The 24059-nt window shown below is 39.6% G+C and overlaps 1 protein-coding gene across 2 annotated transcripts in view; it reads left to right on the top strand.

Annotated features, from left to right (window-relative positions):
- atp11a (ATPase phospholipid transporting 11A) overlaps nucleotides 1-24059 on the top strand; it is a 139754-nt gene that overhangs the window by 37408 nt on the left and 78287 nt on the right. For both annotated transcript variants that reach the window (XM_060825823.1, XM_060825824.1), the window contains exons 3-6: nucleotides 10561-10650; nucleotides 11888-11968; nucleotides 22401-22508; nucleotides 22630-22758. In XM_060825823.1, the coding sequence (XP_060681806.1) occupies nucleotides 10561-10650; nucleotides 11888-11968; nucleotides 22401-22508; nucleotides 22630-22758 (408 nt within the window). The remainder of the gene's footprint in view (nucleotides 1-10560; nucleotides 10651-11887; nucleotides 11969-22400; nucleotides 22509-22629; nucleotides 22759-24059) is intronic.

Below are 24059 nucleotides of genomic sequence, written 5' to 3'. Positions count from 1 at the left end.
CTTAGGGCAAGTCAAAGCCCACAGTCACTTTTACTTTTCTTTAGTTGTGATCTTGCAATTTACTTTTGACTCTCTCTCTCTGATTTGAGCTAAAACAATGGCACAGACTGGTTTCTAGTTTTCATATTACATGTAAAAGACATGGAATATAAATAATTTGTAGCATGTGACCCTCAAGTTCTAATTTCAAAAGAGTTGAGGAAACTTGAAGCTGTAAAATATTTTGATGATGAAAACTGTTGAAATTTCAGCAATTCTATGAATATTCTCTGAAACTTGAGGTTATTCATAAAGTAGGTCATTTTTAATTTCATCCCTGTCGCCAATCATCAATCAGCATTTTGATGTTTAAATTTCTACACCAGTCTATGGTCTTTATTTTTTTCTTGAATTATAATTTTCTCTCTTTAAACCTGTTTCCTAGTTTTTAGTTTTAAACCCACAAAACAAGAATGATATTTTTCAAGACTCTAGTAAAAAGGCTATACTTTTTTAGATCTTCTGTATGTTTGATTGTGGAAATGGGAAGAAGTCTGGTTTAAAAGGTAAGGATTGTTCAATTGGTGCTGCACGTTTTGAAAGTAAGTTGACAGATACTCGTTGTAAGTGTTGTTTACACTGCCTCTGGTTCAAGCAGTGGGAGAGTCCAGTTGCAGCCAAGCTGGAACCATGGGGCTGTGTGGGAATGGAGATTTGGCTGGCAATAAGTAACTGATTGATCTGTGAAATGGTGACCAGATATTGATGACAAAGGCCTTCTCCTGCCAATAACTCTGTGGTTGGCTCCCAGTCAGCTGAACAAAATGTGGGTGTGAATGTTCGAGGGAGAAACCATCAGACCTCTGGCAGGATTGGAGCTCTTTCTTCACTGCAGTAGAAAGCACCTCAAGCCCAAAGATGGCCATTTTATTTCCTCTCATCAATTATTACAGGCTGTGACTTTTAATTAATAAGTCTAAGATCTTTGTAAGCGTGAATCAGTTGGCCTCTGCCTACTGCAAACAAATGCAAGTATCTCGAGAATGAAAATCGAGAAGCAACATCCTGATCAGCCAAAAAATTATCTCAGCAAATCCTGTAGAAGGGGACTACTGAATAACTTTCCCAGTCTTCCCACAGCATTTTGTTTTGCTTGTGTCGAGGGTGTGTTTATGAGGGTGTGAGAGCTTTACCAAATTATCGTTTGATGGATCATAATTGTTTATCTGTAATTAGAGTCTATTTGTTTGTAATTAACAATGGTTCTTGATAAGTACTGGAACCTGGTTTGCTCTTTCTGTCAACTGGTCTGAAAGTCCGATAAATTGGGGAGTTCTGTGAATGTTTAATATCTTTATCTTTTCTGTCAACTCCGAGGCTTCAGTTCCAGTGTCAGATCCCAATGAGGGGTAACGCTGTCCCAATTTGATTCATTTGGAGTTGTACCAATGAAATACTCTTATTTTCCTCATTAGCCAGTAGGCCATGATTGAGACCTCTCTCTGCCATGCCACTCTTTGAGCCATATATTCAATTCTGATCTGTTTATCCTCGTGCCAGTTTCCAAATGGCTCAGGAAATGATCCAAGGATTATTAGCTTTAGAAGTTCTACTTATTAATTTGGATCCTTACTCCTCAATGTCTGTCAGCAAACAGATTTCCCAGTTGTATCTATGTAATTGGTTCCTAAATGGATGATGGTAACTGAATCCTTCTCGTCGCACTCCGAGTTTATTTCTAGCTGAGAGGGATATCTTTAACCCTATCACTGAGCAGGCAAGAAAACCGACAGAACTCTGGACATGGCTGCAGCAAACAGTATCCATCTCCCTTATAATGCTTTCCCCCATGCTGCCATATTTTTTCTCACTCTCTGCATTTGAATGGTTTCTTGTACCATATTGCAATATTCAATTCACTACTACATCCCTATGCCTGTGCTGTCATATGTAGATAGAATAGACCTTGTACCTGTCAACTGGATGAGGGAAAAGCTAACACTTCTATTATGCCCCGTAGCTACCTGTCTCACGCTCAAACCTTTCTCTTCATGAGTATTAGCCAGATCTGGAATGTAATGGATGTGAGTGCCTCATGGATCAATGTCCAGCAACTCTTTCCTCCTTCGCTGTTGTCACATAATGTTTACAAATGAAACACCTCTTAAACTTGAAGGTATGGTTGTTTGGGATCATCGTACTATCAACAAACTCATACACTGCACAGGCACAGGCCACCACTTACCCTGTCATTTCTCTAAATATGTTTTATTTATTTAATTGATTAGACTATGCATTTAATCAACTTGATGTGTAGATTTCATCTCCTAGTTAATTACTTGACCTAGTTTTGTTAGAGGAAGATTAAATATATGCTTCTAATACAAACCACAAGAATTGGAGGCAAAATGTAGGAACACTTTTCACTCGCTGTTTATCCTCCACCCTGCTTATCAGCAAAGACTATTCACTTGTAACTTCGGTGTGCAAGATGAAAAGATGTACAAGTGCTAACTGAGCTTCCTATTCACAGTACATTACACCTAACCACACAGTGACAGTTAATGGTGACCTATAAGCAGTTTCCACTAACTAACTTACAGCTTCCCTGATCAGCAACTGTGGAGATAGAAACAGTTAACATTCACAAATTTGGGTTGTTAAACTTTGTTGTTCTTCCACAGTTGTTGCGAGATCTTTGCTAAGCAATTCCAGCATTTTCTGTTTTATTTCAGGTTTCCAGGATGTTTTGCTTCTGTGTTGCTGTAGTTTGTTTTACATTTTTTGAATATTCAGTGTTATGAGGGAAAAAACATTTCAGTTTGACATAAGTCATCAGCTACTACTTATCAGAAAGTTACACTTGTGACAAATTTCCAGTGTTAATGTTCAGTTTGAGGAGCATGCTGACCACTCTGCCAAACATGTTTGAATGAACCATTTCATGAACCAAATCCTTGTATTCTAGTGAGCAGGTTTTGTGGCCAGGTTACTGAATCTTTATTTCTGAAGTCGGTCTCTTCACAATCTGACCTAAGATTGCAGGAAGTAGTTTGAGAGTTGTAGGAATGATGCTTGGTGTTTTTCTAATATAATACTTGCACATATGGTATATAGGCCCCCTGGGTATTTCAGCATAATTGACATCCCTGTTGTTATTGGTTATTAGCAGCTAAATTGGATATTTAGCTGTGATCCTAGATCCAGTTTAAATTTTGTGACGTTTCTGTTTATCTCAAAAAGTGATGCAATCAATTTCTCTTTTTTTTCAAATACGTTACCTTATGTACTTGATTCATCTTATTCTATAATTTAATGGCAATATCTTCGATAATCCTATGTTTTAGATCCTGACATTATGGATGATCAATAAATGGGACTTAGCTAGGATCACGTGGGCAGTTTTTGAGCCAAATGCACCATTTCCTCTTTAAGCATTGAAGGATGAATTTTCAAGTTTCTGTAATGATTTTGTTCTTAAAATATGCTTCACTGGTTCCATTTTCTGCACTGTTCAACTATTTGATCTGTGTCATTATGGCTGCCAAACAAATTTGTGCTACTGTACTTAATGTCAGATTTTGCTCACGCAGCATCCTCTGGCTGAGAGATTTATTTGGCAATTGGTAGGCTATTCTGTTTTCATTAGTCATTCTATGGCTTGCCTCATTTCTTACAACGAGTTCTTAACTCACAAATTCGGGGTCACTGGTTTCTCACATTTTTGTGCCTTTTGTAGGTCATTGATAAACACGTGAGCATTGAACACATTGTAGGAATATGTTCCAGGAAGTAGCTACCTTTAAAAATGTAACAGTTTCTGGTAGCAAGAGAATGGCCATCCGGAAGAGGCAGGAAATACACACAGAAGTGAGTGAGCCACTTTGTTCAATGCTGCAGGTGTTTACCAATGACCTAGCAAACTACAGGACAATATGTCACTGCCTTTTCAAGGGATGAGCAATAAATTCTGGCCTTTCCAGCCTTGTTCAAATTCCAAAAAGAAATGTATGAATAAATGAAACAGAATAACATTAACCTCCAATCCGTATTCGGCTCTGAACATGAGTGACAATGATGAAACAACTAACTTTCTGACACCATGGGTGGCTCCCCTACAGGAAGGGAGAAAGGTGGATAAGCAAGAGTGGTTGGGAATCTAGTGAGGGGAACAGGTGGGTATTTCTGTGGCTGGGGATATAACTACCTGCCTCTTTGTCTTGCCAGAGTCAAGGGTATAGCTGAGTAGTCTGAGGACATTCTAAGCAGTTCAGGCTGGCATCAGTGACATGGATAAAAAGTGGAATGAGTTTCTGCAGACAGAATTTAGTGAGCTAAGAAAAAAAATTGAAACGATAGGACCTCAACATTCGTAATCTCGAAATGTGCGGATGAGTGCTGAAGTTTGCCAGGTGAATAAGTAGCTGGAGAAACGGTGCAGATGGGAAATGAGGGTTTTGCCTCTTGAAATCTCTGGACCACGTATGGTGGTGGTAGGAACTATACAAACCAAATAGATATCACCTCAACAAAGCCAGGATTAATATTCTAAAACTTGGTTTTGTTTGTGCGAATGGGAAAGTTTAGGTTAGCTTGGTTGGGGGTGGGAAGCTGAGAATATAAAGCAGGAAGTGAGGTCACAGTGTTGATTGGACAGAATTATGGCTGTGAAGATGTCTTAGAATGATCAGCAAATTGATTGAACTGAACAGCAAAACAAGGGGAAGTCAGTTTGGATGTGTTCTACAATTATATAAACAATCTGAAGGAGATAGAAATGCAAACATGTTGGCAAATTACTAAAAGGTTGAAAAACAATAGTTGGGTTCCCCAACTACGCAAATGTTGACTGGCATAGAATTAATGTGATCGGCACAAAGGGAGCAGAATTCAAAAAATATGTTCAGGGGAGCAGTTTCTTAATCCAGCATGGGGGATGCCCAATAAGAAAAGGCATGTACTGACCTTAGTTGCAGGGAATGATGCTGGGCAACGGGAAGAAGCTTTCCTGCACATAAAGGGAAATCAGTGGTAGGTCAATGGGGAGCATTCACCACAAAAATAGCGAAGTTTCTGAGCTACGGTAAAATTTTGATGATGCAAGCATGGAAGATATTAAAACTGAAAGTACTATAGATGCTGGAAATCAGAAACAAAAACATAAAATTCCTGGAAAAGTTCAGCAAGTGTGACAGCATCTGTGGAAAGAAATCAGAGTTAACATTTCGGATCCAGCTGTCAACTCAAAGTTCCGGACCTCATGAAAGTTTCATTAACCTCTTTATTTTAGCTGAGCTGGTGAGAGATCTGGAGTAAACAGTGGAGTAACAGTCAAGCTCTCACTTGATGGGCTCTCGTTGGACCTCTGTGTATAGCATAAGAGCAGTACAGTTTATAGCCCTCATATCTCTCAACCCATACTTTTCACATGAGTCATTAGCAGATAAGCAATGTGGTTAACAATACTCCATTGAATATAAGAAGCAGCCCAAGCCATGGCTGGAGGGGCAGTTAAGCAAGAACAGTTTTTCAGCAAAAACCTTTCACTATTACTTCCAATACGCTATCATTCTCTCCTGTTGATCATTTCATGATCACACAATATTCCTAAAGCCTATAACTATGCAATTGGATACCAATGGCTACAAGTATCTTAAGAGAATGCAAGCAATTACAATAAGTATCATAAATCCCGAAACGTAACAACATGCCTCCAATATTCCCAAAAAGCTCCCAAATGGCCAACATCCTGTTCCACTATTGAACCCATGCAGGTCGTTACCACCACCTTGGATTTTCTGGATTTCTTAGGTAATGTGTTTGGAGAGGTTGGTAATGTTAGTTGATTCATCAGGAAATATAAGTACAATATTCCTTCTCTATAATGGCACATGTCCGCCGTTTTTCTGCCAGGATAAAGTCTAGGGTCATTTGATTTTGTAGGACGATCTGCTGCATCACTACTATTTGAGCAGCAAACTCATTTACCTGCGCCTGAGTATCAGCCCCCACTGTATTGTTAGCTAGTTCCTCCCGGACAGCCACTAAATTAATTATTTCCCTCAAAGGTCAGACAGTTCTATGAGGAGGAGAAAGGATCATCCAGAACCCTGTATTGCCCTTTGTTGTCAACCCCAATAAGATTGTTCCTTGGGGTGACTTAAAATTTGTAAATGAGGGACAAAATATGCTAAGTAACAACAACCCTTCCAAGGGCGGCCCTGGGATTTAGTGCTTCCACCATTGCCTGCTTTCTCTCCTGGCAACCGGGTGTAGGCCCGGTTCCCGCACTCCCAATAGATTCCATTAGAGGCAGTGGAAGTGAAATACTCTGGTTCTTTACAGCAGAACTGTACCCCACATCGTGGGGCGCACTCTGATTATTGCTACAGTAGCAGGTAGCATTCACCGGATCTTTAGGAGGGGGCACTAGCAAGACAGTTACTAACTTCCTGAAATCTGCAGGGGCTTTTCTTGAGCTCCCCCCTTCAAAACAACATGGCTAACAATCAGTACTGTATTGATTTCATGAACAGTTGACCACCCTAACATTAGTCGAAGCCAAAAAGGTTTTTACTGAAGTTATTTCACTGGCATTGAGGGGGCAACAGACATGAGAATCATGGTCTTACTCTGCTGGGAATCTCAGCACAAAATGAACAAGCTCCCTGCTCTACCTGTTTGGCACATGTCCTCAGAGTATAACCCCCCCACCTCACTCCAAAGTTACAATTATCTATGGATCAAGTGGGGTCGTCCTTGCACTTTCACAGCTGTGGGGTGATCAGCTACACCAGAAACGGTCCTTTCCACCTTGTTTCCAACGTCCCCCGGTCCCTGTTCTTAATCAGGACAAAATTTCCAGAGTGTATAGCAGGGGTAGTCTCCTTCAGATAGATTGTCATCCTCTTTGTTGGCTTGGCCACCTGCGAATGTAAACTTTGGAGAGTTTTGCTTAACTCAGGCAGATATTTTCCCACTTGTAGTGGTTCTGTTCGCCGAGCTGGGAGTTTTAGTTGCAAACGTTTTGTCCCCTGGCTAGGGGACATCATCAGTGCTGTGGAGCCTCCTGCGAAGCACTTCTTTGATGTTTCTTCCGGTATTTATAGTGGTCTGTCCTTGCCGCTTCCGGGTGTCAGTTTCAGTTGTCCGCTGTAGTGGTTGGTATATTGGGTCCAGGTCGATGTTTGTTGATGGAGTTTGTGGATGAATGCCATGCCTCTTCCTCGCCCAGAGTGTACATATCCAATTTTTCAGGAAGGGGAAGTTGGACTACCCCAGGTCCCCATGGGGTCCGCATTGGCTTCCCATAGACAATCTCAGTGGGAGATAGCACTGTTTGACCTGAGTGGGTAACTCTCATGGAATAGTGCTAAAGGTAAGGCATTCAACCAGTTCAGTCCTGTCTCCTGTGTTAACTTGGCCAACATATTCTTTCGAGTGCCATTTACTCAGTCCACCATCCCGGCTGCCTTTGGATGGTGAGTGCAGTGGAATTGTTGCTTTATAACCAACTCTTTGCAGATCTCCTCATTTAATCTAGCTGCAAAGTATGGTCCATTGTCTGAGCTTATGGTTTCTGGAAGTCCATAGCAGGGAATCATTTTCCCTCAACAGTATTTTTACCACTGTTGTAGCGGTATTGTCAGTCATTGGGATAGCTTTGATGCATCTATTATTACTAAACAATATTTATAACAAAGTACTCTAAGTAATTCTATAAAATCAAGTTGCAGACAAGCAATAGCCCACCGGGCAAGGGGATGGTTCCTGAACTGCAACGCATCCCTTTTCCAGCATTCATCTTTTTACAAATTAAGCATGCTTTTAGCTAATTTCTCAGCTGCATTTTGGAAATCTGGGTGCTGCAAGATTTGTAATAAAGTATTAACCATTCCCTCCTTGCCCAAGTGTGTACATAATCAACTAAGATTCGTAGGAGCAAATAAGGAACACAAACTTGTCCCACAGGAGTCGCCCATAGCTTGGTTTGAGGATCGAGGTAGCACCCCATTTGATTCCAGCAGTGGAGTTCCCCTGTAATTTCTGTACCTCACCCAGGTCTGGCATACCCGTCCTTATACTATTTCCAATCAGGTTTTGCTGGGAACCCAATGGAACCAAAAGTACAGGGTGTAAGGCTGCCTGCTTGGCAGCAGCATCTACTCTCTCATTGCCTTGGGAGACTATATCTGTGCACCAGTATGAGCCGAACATTTGATTAATTTTGACTGGTACCTGCAAAGCCTGCAAGAGTTTATGCACAAAAAAACATTAATATCGGGCTATTCCATGGAACTTGAAAATGCCCTAGGTTCCCACAAGGCTCCGTAATCGTGGGCCATGCCAAAAGCATATCGAGAGCCAGTATATATATATATATATATTTGCTGATTTTCCTTTGCTAAAATGCAAGCACGAGTGAGGGCAAACAGCTCAGCTTATTGTGTCGACCGCGGAGTTTCGAAAGCTGCTCGTTCAACAATCTCAGAATCGGTGGCAACCACATATCCTGAACAACATTGTCCTGAGAGTGCAACAAAGGAGTTTCCGTCTACATAGAGGATTAATTCTGCATTTGGAAGTGACAGGTCCGCTAAATCCTCAGAAGATGTGGTTAAAAAGGTGATTTCCCAATAGACAAACGTGCTCAGAGGAGGAGAGGTACTGTGGCTCTGTTAAAAACGTAGCACAATTCAAGGTGGTGCAGTCAGAGAAGGTAAGTAGCGGCCTGTTGAGAAGGGCTGTCTCATATTTACTTTGACAAGCCTGAGTTAGATGCTGGGTGTGTGGGGAAGTGGGTTCAACAACAGAATGTGGAGTCAGAGCCACAACCAGCTGATGTAGGGTTATTCGTTAACCTGTACATGGAGGATACAGATCACGAGGTCGCTGGTCATACTTGGTTTTTATTTTGTAACTTGGCTCATGGTTTCGGTTCCTTTTGACCATCCTAGTAGTAGACCACTGCTCGCCTCATTTGCGACTGAGAATTCTCGGACCTGGTCGCCATGTTTGTCCAAATCATGTCAGCAACACCAGAAAGAATACATTGCAAAACCATAGCGTTAAACAATGGTGAGTCATCTCCTCGATTGAAGGCTTGATCTCCCGCAAATGTTCCGTAACAGGCAACAAACCTCTGCCAATAATCACCTCCCCACTCCCCATGCGCCTTGGTACTCAACAACTTGCATTGGCAACATAACAAATCCACTATAGTGATGCTTCTGATCAGCTGAAATCTGCACCGCTAACCCCTGATTAAATATAATTGTCTAATCTTGTCATTTGATTGCAGTGTAAAATGAGGACAGTTAGGTCATGCAGGAGCACAACGAATCGTGGATTTGACATCAAGGTGTTCCAAGAAAAAATGTATGAAGACTACAAATATGGCTAAATCTATGAGAAAGTTTTTAAAGCATTGTCAATTGGAGAGAAGCTGAAGTTGATTGATAAAGCAAATGGAGAACTGAAGTATGAAGTGAGAAGCAGACATTGCGAAGGAGCTGAAAATTCCAATGTGGAGGTGGCCAACGCTGTGTGGTCTGCACCAGAACTGACAGATAATGTAATCATGGATGCAGTATTCTTTTTCAACCAAGTAGGCCAGTGACCCTGAAGAATCAGATGAATTCCCACCTGTTCCTCTGCCTGTTTCCCTAGCAAAGGTTGTGGAAATGCTTTGGGATTCTGCACTGTTGAACAAAGACACATTTGACTGCATTGACAACATGGCTGACTGTATCACACTGTCTGCCGACAAAGTGCTCAGCAAAAAATGATTGCTGAATCTTGCTGGAGCTAACTCCTGATATTTTCAATGCATTTTATAAGACTTAGTCATTGTAACTTTTGAACAAATTGAATAAAGAAAGTTTTAACATATTTACTGCTCTACAGCATTTTGATTTGGCATTTTCTTTGCCGTAGAACGTATTTTTCAGCAAAATGGGTTTTGGAGGGGCCTCATCAGTTATCACAAAGCTCCACATAATCCAGATTTGAGTACAAATCTTCTGGTATTCAACTCATCAGGATTTTTGTTGTAGTTTTTTTGAGGAAAAACAAATTCCAAAACTGAAACAGAAATTTTGTAACATACAAGACTGCAGACTAACAGCTGAAAATAGCTAAAGAGCCTCCTTTCAAAAAGGTATTGTAATGAGTCCACATTTCTGTGAATTGGGTAGCACTCAAAACAATACTCTTCACTGAATATCATTACATGTGACAATAATAAAATAAAAATCAAATCAAAAGTGAGAAAAACAGGCAGGCAGATAGGTAAAGCCTGTGTCATCTAGTTTAGTGGGAGTCCCTGTGACTCAATTGATAGCATTCCTGCTTCTGAGTCAGAGTTTGCTGTTTTTTTTTGTGAACATGCCCATCCCTCATTTCTTTGGGTTAGTGGTTAGTGAGGCACTTTCTTGAAAACACTGTAGCATTTTGATGTGACTGAATGACTTGCACAAAGTTACAAGAAAAGTTTACTCTGATAAATGAAAATATTTTAACACTTCCAAATCAGGATGACTGACTATAAGTTAATACTTTTATTTCTCTTTTCTTGTACAGTATACTTTCTGGAACTTCATTCCCAAGAACTTGTTTGAACAGTTCAGGAGAATTGCTAACTTCTATTTTCTGATCATATTCCTTGTGCAGGTATGAAACATTCTGTTAGACATTCCAAATGTGGCTTCAGTCATTCCTTTGACAGATTTTATGTTTTTATTCAAGTGAAACATCGTTTTATCAGGTCCAGTAACTTTTGAGCTGTAGCAGGCAGTGAGGGAACCAACATAAGAGAAAAAAAAAGACTTCTTGACTTCACCCCCACCAATCTACCTACTGTAGCAGATGGATGACAGTATTAGGAGTCACCACTACACAGGCCTGTGGAGATGAAAACCAGACTTCACACTGAGACATTGTGTTGTGTGGCACTATCACTGTGCTAAATGGAATGGATTCTGAACAAATTTAGAGCTCAAAATTGGATACCCATGATTGCTGTGTGTCACCAGCAGGAACAGGTCTATAGTCCACCACAAAATGTAGCTTCATTTCCTACCATATCCATCTCTCTACCATCACACCAAGATATGATTCCTGATTGAATGACAATTGTTGGAGAGCATGCAAGTGTAAGTGTAAAAATTACTCAATGTTTATTCCACAGAGGTATCAGCACACTAGCCAGTAGAAGCACCATATCAAAGAGCTCAATCATCTCATAACTGATGTATCAGGTCAAAGCTGTGCAGGAAAGACATGTCCTGTCATGAAAATTGTCAGATAATTAAAGAACTACTAAGAGAGCGCTCAATAAACATTCCATCTTTATTGATAGCAGAGTCCAGCATGTTATTGCAAAAGCTGATGTTTTCAGCCTGTATTGCTGAATGGATGATCCACCTTGGCATCCTCCTGAAGTCCTCAGCATTACAACTATCAGCCTTCAACCAGTTTAATTCATTCCATGTGATAGCAAGAAATGACTGAAGGCGTTTGATATGGCAACAAGAGATGAACTCTAGACATGAGAGGACAGTAACTGATTTTGATGTCAAGGCAACATTTGACCAAGTATGGCATTAAGGGCCCTAACAAAACTGACGTCATTGGAAAATGATCTATGGCTTGGATTCATAGCTGGGACAAAGGATTTGAATGCCAATCACATCAGTTCCAGGGCATTGTTGAAGAAGATACTCAGGGATCCAACTATCTAAAGCTGCTTAATTAATGATTTCCAAATGTATGATGTTTGCCAACATTGCCTTATCCCATTTAATGATAACAAACAAATTGTGAAGCGTATTCAGTTATCAAGCAATTTTGCCTGTTGTTTACACTTGCCATGTCCCAGTGGATTAACAGACTGTGTTTTTATTTTCAGTTGATCATTGATACACCGACCAGTCCGGTAACTAGTGGACTTCCTCTCTTTTTTGTAATCACTGTGACTGCAATCAAACAGGTGAGATGCGAGACAAAATGCACCTTAAGTCTAATTCTCTGCTCCCCTATTTGTTTTCGTTTCCTGCTTTTACATAAATGAAGGTCATGTGGAAAATTTAAATGAGTATGGGTAACTACCTAAAATTAAAAAGGAAACACTTTTTACACAATGTGAAGTAGAAAGATTGAACTGTCCCAAATAACTATGGTTGTTATGTATCAATTACAGCATTTAATACTGATGCTAGTAGGTAAGACTGTTAATGGTTTTGGAAAGAAGAGGGGTAGGTAGAGAGAATTAATCAACAAACCCGACCTAACTGGATCATGGGTTAGCTGAAGGGTTCAAATCCATGACAATTCTGGGAAGAATTAAAATCACGAAGGCACATATTGAAATTAATTCTCAAAAGGAACAAAAGTGACACAAAGAGAAACCTTTTCACTCTGTAAATAGTTAAAGTCTGTAAAGCACTTCCGGAGAGTGAAGTAGATTAGAGCAGTCAGAGGGAATTATATCTGCTATCATAAAAGGAAGACTGTGCATTGTTAAATGAATCCAAACTGCATGGTGAAGTACAAAACAGGATAGAGATGTTTTTCATTGTAGTTAGGTTCATGATGCTCCATTTCAGATCTCTTCTTCTTACACTCTCATCCTTTTGTGTTATGGCAATCCTTTACTTATCACCCATTGGAGTATACTAACAAAACTAATAAACAGGCTAACTAATAATCAGCCCTTATACAGTACAGCAACAAAAACAAAGTTTCACAGATACTTATCAACTTAAATTAAAATATGATTTTAGGAGCTGATACACTTTGGCCTCTGAGATGCTCACCTGTCAGAAACATCGAGTGTACATGTGGACACTGCATGCTCCCTCCATACACATCTGGAGGTGAACATAATTATCTTAACGAAGTAGGCAGTCTTGTCTAATGACTACATCCACAGCCTACAGTCTGAACCTGTTAGTAGCCATCTTGGTTAGCCTAAGGAGCACACCTGCAAGAAGGTATTTTCATTTGCAGTCCACATTCTTAAATGCATTGTCAACAGGCCGAACAAGCAACTCCATTATATGCAACTGCTACAAAGTGTAAGGTAGAACTCGATGGGTCACCCTGACAGTGAATTTGGCATTGGAAATGACAGTGGCAAACTTTGCCCTGTTGACTTTGCAAAAATTCTTCTAATATCTTGAGGTTAGGCCAAGTTTTGGAGAGCTGTCCCATAGACTAATCAAACAGCAGCTTGATATTGTAAGTATGTTTCTGTAAATACAGCTTTGTCCCAGACACCATGATTGCAGCTCTAATATATGACCTACCACAGCTGGCAGCACAGTGATACGGTTGAGAAGGCGTTGTCCTGAGGTCATCAACATTAACTCCAGACACCATGTAGTTTCATTGTATCAGGTCACACATGGGCAAGGAATTCTTCCCATTTCGCTTTGCCTGAGGAAATCGGTCTTCATTTGTGTTTAATATCTACTTGGAAGAAACGCTGAGGGTGGCAAGGGCACCAAATCTTCTCTGGGTGGAGAACTTCAATGTCCATCATCATGAGTACCTCGCTAGCACCAGTACAAATTGAGCTGGCTGACTCCTAAAAGGCACAGTTTCTAGACAGATGGTGATGCAACAACTGTAGGCAAAAACTACTTGATTTCATCCTCACCAGCCTACCTGTTACAGATGTATTTGTCCATGACAGTATTGGTAAGAGTGACCACTGTACAGTCCTTGTGGAATGGTTTGAGAATGTAGCTCACCACCAGCTACTCAAGGGAAATTAGGAATGGGCAATAAATCTTGACTTAGTCAGAAATACCCACATTCTGTAAACACACAAAAAAAAATGTTCTGTTCTTCTTTAGATGCATGTTCATCTTTCTGTGAAGCCTCAACCGGATTTACTGGGATATGATTTACACTTTATAGGACATAATTGTGGATTCAAGGTCAATTTCACTTGATTCTGGTTTAGTCTGGTTATTTTTTAAACTCCTAAAAGCTCCTAAAGCCTGACTTCCAATTCTAAATTCTTTTACCCGAACAATACCAAATTGTCAAATTCCACAGAATCTGTAGGAAAATGGTGGTATTTATCATAAGGATGCCTACAATGTTTCTCTTTGTGAGAACGGTTTAAAATTGTTGGTTCTGTTATTTAGATGAACGCAACTAGTGCAGGATAGATCTAATTGAGAAGTAGAGTATTATCGATACATCATTCAAACCATAAACAAACTTGTTTCATCTTTACTTCAGTTTTTCCTCACTTGTGCCTTTTAAGGTAGTTTCAAACCCACTTGAAAGCACTTCAAAACTTTAAAAGTGTTCACCTTGTAAAAGTACAGCTGTTATTGATTTACATTCTCACAAATATGTGACCAAGAGGCTAAGAAAAGTCAAGATCACATTTTCTACTGTAGGGATGTCCATAAGACCATCACTTGTAGGAGCAGAAATGGGTCATTCAGCTATCGAGTCTGCTGTGTCACACAGTTACATGATGCCAGTGTAATCGTCTTCAGTTTCGCTTTCCTGCTTTTACCTTGTAATCCTTGATTCCTTCACTAATTAAAAACTTGTCTCTCGCAACCTTAAGTGTACTAAGTGACACTCCCTCAACAGTCCTTGTGGGAAAGAATTCAGTACGCAGATTCACAGATTCAGTACTGTCAGAGAAGAAATTCTTCCCCGTCTCTGTCTTAATTGAGCAACTCCTCATCCAAAGATTGTTGCGTCTAGTCCTTGACTCACCCATAAGGGGAAGCAACCTCTCAACATCTACCCAATCATTTTACTTTCCATTCTGTGAGATCTTGTGTCTTGAAAATCTCACCACCTTGAACACGTTCAAACTTGCCAGTGATTTTCCCTCTAATAGTCACAGCCTTCTATTCACTGGAGCCTTCTGGTCCATGTCTTACCCTAGAACCAACTTTTGACTGTTGTCCTTTTGGAAAATAGTTCTAATCTTTTCATCAGTATTATTTTGTGTATCACTATCCAGCATCTTAGTATTTATACTCTGCTGCTCAGAAGTGTCAGAAATATGAGAATGTGAGCTGCAGAGTGCCTCAAAACGTTTTACTAATTACTCAGATATTGCATGACTACAATTAACCCCACTTCCCTGAGATGAATGTATAATAAATCACATTCAAAGCTGATTAAACATTATTTTGTTTTAATGTCATTTAATAAAACAGTGACAATATATGCATTTAACCGTGTGAGTTTCAGTTTTATGTTGCTTGCTAGGCTTTCTGTTCTTCGGCCTGCCTGCTTCAGAGCTGTTCTTGACGTGTTTGCATTAGTCCCTCTAGCCTTCCTGTCCCTTCCCTCAGTCTCACTTCAAACTCACGCCTCTCTTTCTCACCCTCTGTTCCTACCCTTAAAGTTTGTTTCTGTGGTGTCTCCTGTTCTGAACAAGTATCGAGATTGTGGGCACCCTCTTGTGGTGAAAGTTGGTTGCTGCAGGATATTTCTGCCACTAGATGGAGCCTGGTCAGTTAAGAGTTCATCAGGCAAATGTAATTTTAACATGTACTTACAATACCTGCGCTGTATTATTTCTATGTTTTTAAGTCTACTTTGATTTAAAGATCATTTTTATTTATGACTGTAGTGTTACAGACAAATTGTGAGTTTTAAGACAAATCTCTACCTATTCTCGCCAACTGTCCATAAGTAGTTTGTTTTCTTCGTCCTTTCTTAAAGAAAAATGTGGTGGTATATTTTCCTCACTCCCTCTGTTTGTGAACTTGACTTTCTAAGGATTACAACAACACCATTGAAATGTTAAACCAGAAGTGGGGTCATATCATACATTTAGGCACAGGGAAAATCTTGCAACGTGAATGTACACACATGCAAGGAGATATGGAATCAGAATAGGTAAAGAGATTATCCAGGTTGTCATTACTTATGTACAAAACATCTGAGGTATACCAGTTCATCATGTACCTGTTTTATTTTAAAGTGGAGCCCAGATTCCAAAGTTGGAGTCAGCATTCTAGTATACCTTATGGATTGTTGAGCTAAATGCCTGTGGCCCCTTAAATGAAAAGATAGATATTCTTGCAATTCTGTTGTATAGGAGTTCCTTCTCTTGGAGGCAATTGTCTCTGTAGGAGCTTATACCACAATAGTTTAGCATTGCAGCCTCATCAGGAGAAGCACCTTGCTGCTTTTGACCTCCAGGGAGGTTTCCATAATGTTATTGCTAAGACCAGTCACTTGATTAAAGCATCATCCTTATTTGCATCATCCTTATTTGGCTGCTATAATCTTTTTGTTCTGCTTGGGACAGTAGGCATTAGGAATGTATGATAATTCAACTTGATAACGTTTTTAAGTTGTTTTCAGGTGAGAAATGTCCTGATGACACCTAACTGTAAGATATTTCTTTTATATTTACTGATTTATTTGAACAAAGATGGCACAAATGTTGTACAGTATCTCAATCCGCATGTTTTTTCCCAAGCAGAAATGTCTGTGGAAACCTAACTTTGGCTTTAACATTGATCCCTATGGGAGACCATGTTTCACATAAGATCACAATTTTCAGGAATGCATATGCAACTTTAAATGAGAACTTGCTGGACCTGAATAATTTTGACTAACCGTCCGAGAATTACTGTCTTCCCATCACACCTTAGAACACTACTTGGACCTTTTTCCATTCAATTTGACCCTGTCTTTTTGTAGTATGCTAAATCCACAGGATTGAGGTTTATCTGTGGTCTTATGCAATGATTTAAGGCTCATAGTATTTGCACTCACACTCTGCCTTGATTACACTTCTTCCTGTGTGGAGGGCATTCAACTGTGCAGGAAATATAGAACTAATTATAGACTATGTTCCAAACTCAGAGGATCTGTCACCACTGAAACTATTCTTGGATTTCCCGACAGACCAATGTGTATGGACTTTAGCTGCCAGTCATTTGAAGCTAGTTTTTCATATGGACTGCCCATGCCAGGGTAGATGATAGCTTATAATTGTATTGGTTAGTTGTTATCTTATGGAACATATCATCAATAACGGCACAATTCCTCTTGAAAAGCCCTTTACTGAAGTGTCTTTGAGCCTCAGTGTTCATTACTACAATGTTCATATTTTCGCCTCACCCTCCCCACTGTTGGTAGCTAGGAATGTAGCTGTCATTCTCAGTCCAGTCCCTAAACATTTCTCCACAGTTTCTCCTTTCTTTGCTGTGTATTGCTATAGACAGACAGAATGCCGTTTATGAGATAATGTTTATGAATTATAAAATGAATATGTATCTGATCTTGCCCCATGCTTTTAAATCTATAGCCATTGCTTAATTAAAAGTCTCATGCTAACTATAAATTCTTAATATGCCATGATAGTACCCTCCAATATTTTAGCATTTCTCATATGTTTCGCTAATCTCTTCAATACATTTTGTGTATATATTGTCAACTATCTCTTCATCCTTTAATAGGATTTTTAATTAGTGACAGCAAAAATTTGTGCGGCACGGTGACACAGTGGTTAGCACTGCTGCCTCACAGCGCTAGAGACCCGGGTTCAATTCCTGCCTCAGGCGACACTCTGTGTGGAGTTTGCACATTCTCCCTGTGTCTACATGGGTTTCCTCTGGGTGCTCCGGTTTCCTCCCACAATCCAAAAATGTGCGGGTTAGGTGGATTGGCCATGCTAAATTGCCCATGCTAAATTGCCCATAGTGTTAAGTGAAAGAATAAATGTAGAGGAATGGGTCTTGGTGGGTTGCGCTTCGGCAGGTCGGTCTGGACTTGTTGGGCCGAAGGGCCTGTTTCCACACTGTGAGTAATCTAATCTAAAAAAAATGAGTAAATTGTCAATGTAACTTGAAGGAATTTGCCATTTCCTCTCAAATCCTTATCACTTGATGCCATTTAACCTTTTTAACATTCTGATTAGCAATACTAGATGTTGTTAAAGGATTCAATCATGTCCTGATTGAGTAACTTGTACATTTTGCGACTTGACAAAAGTAATTGCCTTATCATGTTCCATGCATTATTTTATTTGCTCCTTTTTCTTCATGAGAGACTTGTTCAGCAGCAAGGGGTATCTTACTAAATATCATCTTTCTTTTTAATGATAATAGATCAGAAACCCTGCAACAAAAAAATTAAGAATTTACGTTCAATTACTGACAGAACCCAATGGACCTGATGGCCTAGTGGTATTATTGCTGGACTGTTAATCCAGACACCCAGGTCATGTTCTGCAGACCCGGGTTTGAATCTCACCACGGCAGTTGGTGGTATTTGGATTCAACAAAAAACAAATCTGGAATTAAGGGTCAAATGATGGCCATGAATCCGTTGTCGATTGTTGGAAAAACTCACCTGGTTCGCTAATGTCCTTCAGGAAGGAAACTGCCATCCTTATCTGGCCGACATGTGACTCCAGACCTACAGCAATATGGTTAACTCTTAACTGCCCACTGGCCAGTAAAGGATGAGCAATAAATGCTGGTCTAGACAGCAACATGCTCATCACATGAATGAATAAAAAAAATCCTGTATGAATCCCATGGAATTTTGTACGTGTAAATTGTCAGTGAAACTTCACACAGCGTCAAACTTAACTCGAAGAGCTAATGAGGGGGACTGATTCGAAACATAGAATCGCTATAATGTAGAAGAGGCTATTCAGCCCATTTATTCCACATCAACTCTCCAAACAACATCCCACCCAGATCCACTTCCTCCACCCTATCCCTGTGACCTGCATTTTCCATGGCTAATCCACTAGCTTGCACAATCCTGGACACTATGGGCAATTCGGCATGGCCAATCCAACTCATCATCTTTTGGACTGTGGGAGGAAACTGGACCACCAGGAGGACACAGGGAGGATGTGCAAACTCTGGAGAGCATGGTGACTACCTCATCATCAGTCTCACCAGAAAGTCACTTCCTGCAGACTGATTTATCCTCCAGGAAGACACAAAAAAAGACTTTAAAAAACTACCGTCAACATTTCTGGACTGGATTAGTGAGACTGAATGTTCTTATGTGCACCAGCTTTTTAGAGCATTACTACCGTGAAATCACAGTGGAAGAACTATCCCCTGGACACCCTGTATTATGGCTAAAGATTTTATCTCACAGAGTGAGCCAAATAGCATGTTTTTTTAAAAAAAAGGAATCCAGGACAGAGGAACTTCAATCACCCATAAAACCTTGAAACTCAAAAACAAACCTGACTGTTCAATTACCACTAACCTCCACTGCACCGGCCACAAAGTTCAATTAATTGCTCTTCACAAATATTTCAGATCTGTGTAACTGTGTTTTTAACTTTTAACTTTATGAACTCACTTTTATTTCTAAACTTTGTTATACATTATTAATTCTTTTCAAGTTTAGTCATTAATGAACTTGCTTTTTGTTAACTCAAGAATGCCTGGTTAAATTGGCTCCATTTAAAACAGATGTTCATTAGATTGGGGTGAATGGTATCCATGAGGGAAGGGATCCTTTTCAAATTAAGCTTGTTTGAACTAACCAAGGTGATGGGTTAATAAAGAAGGCGACTCAATTCATCCCTCCTCAGATAACAGCTTGACAACTTGGTGTATCCTGTTTGGGACCATAATGCAGTGGGGAACCTTGCCCGGGATCTGGTCATAACAGTCTGTACTAAGAAAGTGGGTTACCCCACCTACTCTATCAGGATTCACCATTCCTTTCATTGACTTTAATGTAATGTCATCTCTGAATCTGAAGAAAATAGAACTTTAATTTTGCCTGACCTTACTTCGAGTGAATCGAAATAATATTTGATCCAATCCATACCACATAGAGTGGATGTATATCTGCTGATCAACCTAGTGTAATTAAATGAATCTGTGGTTAATATCGTCAATACCAGACTTACTGATATTGCAACTAGTGCAATTCATTCAAACTGATCAAAAACATCATCTGCCTCTGAACCTTGCGTGCTGTGCATCAGCTCAAAAAACATGTGGAGGTGCCGATGTTGGAATGGGCTGGACAAAGTTAAAAATCACACAACACCAGGTTATAGTCTAACAGGTTTATTTAGAAGCACTAGCTTTCAGAGTGCTGCTCCTTCATCAGGTAGCCTTTGAAGAGGATCATAAGACAGAATTTATATCAAAAGATTATGATGTCATGCATCTGAAGTAATATATTGAACAAACCTAGATTATTAAGTCTTTCATCTTTTAGAATTGGTTGCAGGTTTTGGTGCATTAACGTTTAAATCCCAGAACTACTTTTGAGTCACATTCTCGAGATGACTTAAGGTTTTATTAAAAAAAGGTGACTTCTCAGTTCTGAAAATGCATTAAAGGTGCATTTCCAGATACATTCTATTTTGCTGAAAAAGCGCACAATCTGCAGGCAGTCAATCCATCTGACGATTTTATAAATTCCTATTTTGGAAATAGTACCAGTCTGACTCAAGATTGGGATACAGAGAGACTCTAGCCTCACACCTTTAAAGCATTGTCTGAGCTGAGGTGTCACCTGTTTTTAATAAAACCTTAAGGTATCTCGAGAATGTGATTTAAATGAACTAAAACCTGCAACCCAGTCTTAAAGATGAAAGACTTAACAGCAACCTATGTTTGTTTAATATATTATTTCAGTTGCATGACACTGTAATCTTTTACTATAAATTCTGTGTCTTATGATCCTCTTCCAAAGCTACTTGATGAAGGAGCAGCAGTCCAAAAGCTAGTGAATCCAAATAAACTTGTTAAACTATAACCTGGTGTTGTCTGATTTTTAATTCAATTTTGGAAAATTTGCCACATATTAATGTTCTGACTCACATTTAAAACTCTTCTTGGTAATTCCCCAGACATTTCTAGGATACATTCCTCTATTATTATTACTGCATTCTTGTCATCTGCCAGATCTGTCAAAAGGATCTCTTTCCTCTTTTTTTTGTATACAATTCCTTTGTTCTGTTAACGTCTGTGCCACATATCTGCGCAGTCTTGAAATGCTGTGAGCTTTGAGTCTTCCATCATCTTGAGATTCCAAAGTATACCTGATAGAGGCTGGAAATTTTTGCTTTTCCATATTTTTTTGTTTTAAAGTATCAGCTACCTGATCCAGAAGCACATCTCCTTCTGAGAATCTTAACTCCAGTTTAGCCCAGGTGCTGATCTACGTGTGACAGTACTGCAATCTGCAAACTGAACCAGGGTTTTCCAAATAGAGTTTCTGCAAATTTTTATGTAACTGTGAAAATCCATACATTGTCTCTGTCATTCTAAATTTAGCAAATTCTGGATGCTGCGTACCCATTTTATAGAACATGATTTGTATGCATTTCATTTATAAATTTTAATGGATTGCTTGAGTTACCACATAGAAATATAGAAAATAAGGTGGGAGTAGGCCATTCAGCCCTTTTGGTCTGCTCCACCCGTCAATATGATCATGGCTGATCATCCAATTCAATACCCTGTTGCTGTTTTCTCCTCATTCTGCTTGATCCCTTTTGCCCTAAGAGCTATATCTAACTTCTTGTTTGAAACATTCAATGCTTAGGCTCACGCTCGCTCTTTCTGCGGCAGAGATACAGGCTTAACAAACTCTGGGTAAAGAAATTTCTCCTCATCTCAGCCTTAACTGTGATCTACCCCATATCCTTTTGACATCAATTATTAATCTTGTTTAGCAGTTTACCCAAACCTTCCTCAGAAGCCAATGATCAGACCATAGCTCTGAAAATACCTGCACCTGATTTTGTGTTTTATAAATTTTTGAGTGACAGTGCCAATGCCACACCTTGTTTTCTGGTTGGTAAGGCGGTAACCTGTATCAACAATTGCTACTTTATTTTACCATTGGTTCAGAGATTCACAGAACATCAGTGGGAAATCATACCTTTCTTTCAGTTTCAAATATTCTTCTTGAAAGTAACTCTCGTTACAAACTTCAGTCTTAAAATAAGTTCTTAGCTTCCAATCCTCATCTTTAGGCAACTGTGCTGTACTACCATGTGTAAGATATGAAAGCCTGGATGTGAAATATGGAACGAGACATAACCTTAGTTCTTGTTAGATTTAATCAGAGAGCAGCATTATATACTGCCAGTATTCGCTCATTATCCCTGTAGTCCTTTTTTGTACTTGATTAAAGACAGCTGATCAACTTATATCCACCACTGATGGCATAACTGACATAGCATTAGCCTGCCTAGTTACAGTTTGGGATGGAAATAACATTGAGTGAATTATTCTGGAGAGCCACTCCAGATACTATAGGCTGCAAATATTCTATGTAGCCCTTTGAGCTGAAAATGTTTGATATGGTTACCTTATCATTGCCTTCATATTTTGCACTTTATTCAGATCAATGGGCGGTTTGTACATTCCATGATATTTCCTGTGTAACATACTGTGCTCAATGTCTATCCACAGGGATATGAGGATTGGCTTCGGCATAAAGCAGATAATGCAGTGAATAGATGTCCTGTTCATGTCATCCAGGGTGGCAAAGTAGTTCAGAAACAGAGCAGAAAATTGCAGGTAAAAATGCTGCTTAGGCATGTGCTCAGGTGGTGTGGTGCATTTGGATTAATGTTGAAAGATTTGGTGGGAATAGACAGTGCAGGATTTGCTTTTGATAATGTTCATAAAATTGCTGTAGGTTGGAGACATCGTGATGACCAAGGAGAATGAAACTTTTCCATGTGACATGGTCTTCTTGTCTTCGAGCAGTGATGATGGAACATGTTTTGTCACTACAGCCAGCCTAGATGGTGAATCAAGTACGAAGGTAAGAAACTGAACAGCCATATTCTTTGCTGTAGAAGCCAGCCTGAGATAAGTATCTCTTATTTCAATATTTATAACCTATTCTCTCTTAATGTAATTCACTTAGCTACTTTTTCCACTTCACTCGTGTCTTGTCTGTTCAGAATCATGGTCAAAAGTTACTGTTATTTGCCAATTTTCCTAATCTTCCCATAGATTCACAACTGAGTATAATCCTGTCATTCACACACGAGCAGTGATCAAGAGCTGGAGCCACACACTCCAAGAGAACAGACTTTAATCACATGTTGTTTCATTAGTCCCTTTACATCAACCACAGCCAAGACTTCTAATGCTTCATCCCTTTCCCCTTCCCAAACTCACCTCCATCTTTATCTGTCTGTGAAAGAAAAGCTCTTTAATTTCACTTATAAATGCACTTCAGTGGTCTAATTGTTACCTTTCCCTTTAGCATGACATTTCAGCAATTACTGATCTAATGAAACATTCTCATCTCCAGTTTTGATGCCATAGATCCCATTAAGACACCACTATTTTTAACTCTGGCCATACCCGAAACGCCCTTCATTGCAGTTCACTTAAGTCCACAAACATGGAAGAATATCATGGCTACCTAGTTTAGCTGGATTTGGATAGACCACTAAAGCACTATTGTGCCTATTCTCATCTAACAATACTTTCTCCCTCTTACAGCCTCTTGCTGAAATGCAAAGATAACCCCTGATTTCTTTTCTCAATTGCCATCCATTTTAAATTCCCATCTCCTTCACCCTCACCCAAATGAAAGCAGCTCACTCATTTCATTGTAAGTAAGATTGAGAGCATCCACTCTGCTGCCTCTGCTGCTCCTTTTCTCCAGTATGTCCATTAGGCTCAATCTTTTCCGAAAGATGCCCCCTGCACTTGTGCTGAGCGTGTTTTTTTTTCCTAATCTCTCATATATTTCTCTGCTATCTTTTCCATGACATACATCCCTATTCCCTCAACCCTATACGACTAAATTGCTGACCACTCAACTTCTCTTTCTTGCTCTACAGTTAACAGATGTTGTCAACTGTTCTGTCTGTTCAGTTTCAGGTTCTTCAAATCTGTTATCATCACTTCTCCTAAAAATTTTAACCTTTAGCCACTTTAACCTACCAAGTCACCGCCAACTTCCCCTCCCTCTCCAGTTGTGACTGTGCTTGCAGACATAGGAAATGTAAGGAAGAAATAGGTCGTTCTGCTCTATCTCACATTCCTGCTCTCTTATCATTCCCCTTAATGTTTTTAGCTTTTATAAATATGTTGTTTTGTTTTGCT

This window comes from Hemiscyllium ocellatum, chromosome 6 (genome assembly GCF_020745735.1).
Source record: "Hemiscyllium ocellatum isolate sHemOce1 chromosome 6, sHemOce1.pat.X.cur, whole genome shotgun sequence".
Lineage (NCBI taxonomy): Eukaryota > Metazoa > Chordata > Chondrichthyes > Orectolobiformes > Hemiscylliidae > Hemiscyllium > Hemiscyllium ocellatum.
The sequence above is the reverse complement of the archived record's forward strand: the minus strand, read 5'-3'. Positions and strand labels throughout refer to the sequence as shown.